The sequence below is a fragment of the Dipodomys ordii genome, unplaced genomic scaffold (genome assembly GCF_000151885.1).
Source record: "Dipodomys ordii isolate 6190 unplaced genomic scaffold, Dord_2.0 Scaffold27, whole genome shotgun sequence".
NCBI lineage: Eukaryota > Metazoa > Chordata > Mammalia > Rodentia > Heteromyidae > Dipodomys > Dipodomys ordii.
Genome location: NW_012267243.1, coordinates 10095775 through 10100292, shown reverse-complemented (window position 1 = coordinate 10100292; position 4518 = coordinate 10095775). Strand labels below are relative to the sequence as shown.

The 4518-nt window shown below is 52.8% G+C and overlaps 1 protein-coding gene across 1 annotated transcript in view; it reads left to right on the top strand.

Annotated features, from left to right (window-relative positions):
• Nucleotides 1-6: 6 nt before the first annotated feature.
• The window catches only part of LOC105985269 (L-amino-acid oxidase-like), an 8927-nt gene continuing 4415 nt past the window's right edge, over nt 7-4518 (top strand). Inside the window, exons 1-5 of the mRNA XM_013015744.1 lie at nt 7-70; nt 330-442; nt 1194-1395; nt 2398-2466; nt 2648-2781. Coding sequence (XP_012871198.1) covers nt 23-70; nt 330-442; nt 1194-1395; nt 2398-2466; nt 2648-2781 — 566 coding nt within the window. The 5' untranslated portion in view covers nt 7-22. The remainder of the gene's footprint in view (nt 71-329; nt 443-1193; nt 1396-2397; nt 2467-2647; nt 2782-4518) is intronic.

Genomic DNA, 4518 nt, shown 5'->3' with positions numbered 1-4518 from the left:
GATAGTGGTGATTGGAGCAGGCATGGCTGGGCTCACCGCTGCCAAGATTCTGCAGGATGCTGGCCACCAGGTATGTGAGGGCCTGAGGAGTGCAGGCTGGGAGCAAGGACAGGGGGAGAAGGGAGCATCCCAGCAGAGCTAGGACCAAAGAACAGGTGTAGGTGCAGACTTGGACCAGTGGAGCAGAAAGTGAGTGTTCTGCTTCTATAGCAGGGGGAGAGCTCCGAGTGGGAGGGGTGGTAAACCTGGGCCTGCCAGGAGGGAAGGAGAGTGCTATGTAGAAGGAACTCGACCTTATTGAGTCCAGTCAATGGCTTTCTTTCATCTAGGTGACTGTCCTGGAAGCTTCGGGACGTGTAGGAGGCAGAATCGAGACCCACAGAGTTCCTGGAGCTCAGTGGTACATAGAGCTGGGTGCCATGAGGATCCCTGCGAACCACAGGTATGATTCCTGGAGTAGAGGCAGATGAGAAAGGCCAAGAGGTGATCTCCAAGAATGCCAATGGCAAGAGGCCCATCAGTGCCTGGTATCTTTTCCTGGAGACTAAGAAGTTGGACCCTGTCCTAATTTTGCAACTCCAAGTTTACCCAGAACCCATTCCCAGCTTCAATGTCTTAATCCACATAAAGAATAGAACTAAACCTTCCCTGAGTGCTGAAGGATCATTCAAAAGGGTCCATGCCTTGGAAAGCCAAGCACAGCCGATACTGGATTATGAGCATGGTTCTGGGAGACCATGGTATCTCATGGGAGCTCCTGGATGGAGCAGGTCATCCTGGAAGGGGCGATTGGAACATTCAGCCTTGAGAACTTATCAGTGGCATCCTCCGGGGAAAAAGAACCCAGTGCACACTCCCTGTGTAAACTTCATAGGATTTCCAGGGGTTGCAGTGGCCACATCTGAAGGTCTGAAGTCTACAGACCTCAAAGTGAGAGCAAGCTTGGCTAGCACAGCAACCCAGGCTGTGGTCATGTGACCACAAGAATGAGGGCCCTGGCTGGCTCAGCCAGCCCCCTCCCAGCCCCATGGAGTTAGCCTGGCAGAGTGACAGGGGACCCAGAATCCCTTCCATGAAAGGAGGACAGGAGTAGCCCCAGAGAACCCAGGGGAGGCAGAAATCAGGGGCTGGGAGCAGGGAGGGGTTGGTAGCTTCCATGTCCACTCCTGAATAATCTGCAATTCACATTTTAGACTCTCCAGGGAGTTTGTCAGCAAGTTTGGTTTGACCCTCAAGGAGTTCTGCCCCTGTAACAATCAGACCTGGGTACTGGTTAACAGAGTACGTGCGCGTACAGGGGCTGTGCAAAATGATCCTGGCCTTCTAGGCTACCAGGTGCGGGAAGATGAGGTGGGGAAGACTGCGGAGCAGCTCTTTGATGAATCACTGAGGAAGGTAAGACACAGGCACTTTCTTCAGAGCCACTTGGCTCAAAATCCTCTGGGTTTTCTCTGATCCCCTAAGTGGAGGGGAAGTCCTCCCTGAGACTCCAGGCTGATGTCTGGCCTTCATCTCTCACCTGAGCCACATACACAACAGCCTCTGTGCATTGTCAGACCTTAAATATCTCCACAAATGCCGACTTGAACAAATGTAGTCGCTGGTGAAAGCATCGTGGTGGCACAGGCCTGAGGCGCTGAGCTTGAAAATGTGTAATCCAGGGCAAGAGACTTGTCCCTTCTCCAGCTTCTGTGATCCTCACTCCCAGGTTACTTGTGAAGAAAAAGTGAGAAGACCTGTGTAATGTGATAAGAACAGTGTCAGTGCTCAAATGACAATTATTATCATGATAGCTGTGCGGTCCTAAGTGAGAATGATGATGGCCCTGCCTGGAATGCTTGCCCACCTGTCTGCAGACATGTCCTCAGTGTGGACCGCGCCTCTCTCTTCTCGGACCCATTGCTCAGGGTGACCTCAGGGGGCAGCTGGGCTCTGTGGGACAGGCAGCCCTCAGGGGAGGCTCTGCCAAGTGTCCTCTCCTTTCAGGAGTGGTGTGCTGACACAGGCCCCCATAAACATGTCCAGCTTTCAGACTCTCATCCAGCCTTGCTCACAGCTCAGAGGGGCCAGGCCTTCTGCCACCACACCGCCCCTAGTGGCCTGCAGAAAAATGTCCTCTTACCCAGAATGAGGAGGAAGACCTCCACTCCCCATAACTCCAAGGCCAATAGTGGATCTGGAGCTCTTACCTTCACACGTCAGTTGTGTGTCCAACCATACAGGTGAAAGTCCACCATCAGCACACGTCTGTGTGTGAGAGTCCTGGAATCCAGGATTCCCACAATGTGTGCCCCAGGCAAACACCCATGTGGAAGCCTGGATCCTGGGAGCTGGGCGGGGCAGGGTTGAGGCTCCCTGGGGCTGATGGTCCTCACTTCCTCCTTCTCCCCTGGGCAGGTTGTGGAAGAACTGAAGACCAGTAGCTGCAGCCGGGTGCTAGAGAAGTACGACTCCTTCTCCACCAAGGTTGGTCCTGAGACTCCTGTCCACCAACAGTGACAGCACCCCACAGTCCACTGGTGGGGCCCATCCGGTGCCACCTGCCATTCTACCCTGTCCTTGCTACCCCGGGAGGAGAGCAAGGGCTCTCCTATGGGCCCCTGCACCTCCTAACCCGTGCGTCTTCTCTCCCTGCATGCCTTCGCAGGAGTTCTTGATCCAGGTGGGGAACCTGAGCCGCGGGGCGGTGCAGATGATCGGCGTTCTGCTCAACGCAGACTCTGGCTACTATGAGGCCTTCACAGAAACCCTGCGTGACATCATCATCTTCAAGGAGTCTCGGTGGGAACTGGGGGTGGAGAGAATGGGTGTTGGGTTCACCAGCTCCTTAAGGAAGACAATGGTAAAAGGGAGCTCTGGGTGGACCATGTTGAAAAAATCCCCCAAGAAATGGGAGGAGAGAGGAAGAGGCAGGAGTTCCCAACCTCAGGGTGACCCAGAATGACTGGGGGAGGGGGCCACTTGATAGATGAAGCACAGAAGGCTGGCATCGCCCTTCAGAGTTAGTGACCCGGCCTGGGACCTGAGCTGGGGGCCTCTAAGGGGCTCCCAGCAATGCCCCTGCTGCCTGACTTGTGCTCCCACTGTGAGATCCTCTGGCTAACAACTATCAAGAGTCCTTAAACTGCTGGGCGCTGGTGGCTCATGCCTGTAATCCTAGCTACTCAGGAGGCTGAGATCTGAGGATCGTGGTTCAAAGCCAGCCCGGGCAAGAGAGACCATGAGACTCCTATCTCCAATAAACCACCAGAAAACCGGAAGTGGTGCTGTAGCTCAAGTGGTAGAGCGCTCCCCTTGAGCTGAAGAGCTGAGGGACAGCGCCCAGGCCCAGAGTTCAAGCCCCACGACCGACCAAAAAAAAAAAAAGAGTCCTTAAACTGATGGAGGCATGGCTCAGTTATGAGAGCAACAGCCAATGAGCACAGCATCAGGTACTGAGTTCAAGTTCCAGTCTTTCAACGCAACAACAAAGAGTCCTTACACCTGCAGTGGGTCTGGCCTGTGGCCTTCACTCTGCGCCAGGGGACACTGACTAGTTTTATTTTATTTTTCCATTTATTTATTTATGTAGTTTCCACAGCATGACTTGCACTTCAGCTTTTTCACTCAAGGCTACTGCTCTGCTACTTGAGCCACAGCTCCATGTCAGATTTTTGGCAGTTCATTGGCATGAAATGTCTCACGGACTTTCCTGCCTGGACTTGCTTTAAACTGTGCTCCTACATCTCAGCCTCCTGAGTAGCTAGGGTTACAGATGTCACAAACTGATGCTTGTTTACTGGTTATCCTTCAGCAGAGGAAGATGTATTAGAGATGCAAAACCCAGACTCTGGGCACCCAGAGTAGCTTCAAGGAGAAAATGAACTGAAATGTACTCTTAGAGTCTCATCATTCAATTCAGGAAATAGACACTAACAAGAGGAAGGCTTGTGAGTCCCGGTGGATTTATCCATTGGGGCACTCAGTCCTCTTCCTTTCCCAACTTGCAGGCTCCCATAGCTCTTCCTTTTTATTCAGCCTAGCAGTGTCCTGTGACAGAGTGGAAGGTGAAGAAGTGTAGAGGCAGAGCAAGTGAAGGATCTCAGTGGGGTTTAGGCTCCATTCTTTGGGGGTTACTCTGTGCTGGGCATCTTCTGAAGGTATGATGGAAATGGCTGAATGTGTCCATAAGGATCCTGCATGTTTGTCCACCTCAAACCCAGTACTTTAAACCAGGGGGACCCCTGAGGGGGAAGGAGGAATATCTCTGAGAGTCAGGGAGCTGTATCAGCAGAGAAGATGCCTTTTTCTGATTGGTCCATCCACAGCACCTTTTCTTTAGTTCTCTGGAATGAACAGACACTGCCAACTGTTGATCTCCCTCACCCCTGACCAGAACATGTTGCTTAGAAGAGTCAGCCTCTTGGCCCAATCCAAGCACCCCATCCCCTGCCTGCCTGTCCATCAACCTGCCTCCCTTTCCCTCCTTGGTCTGTTTGCTCTCAGGTTTGATGAAATCATCGGGGGCTTTGACCAGCT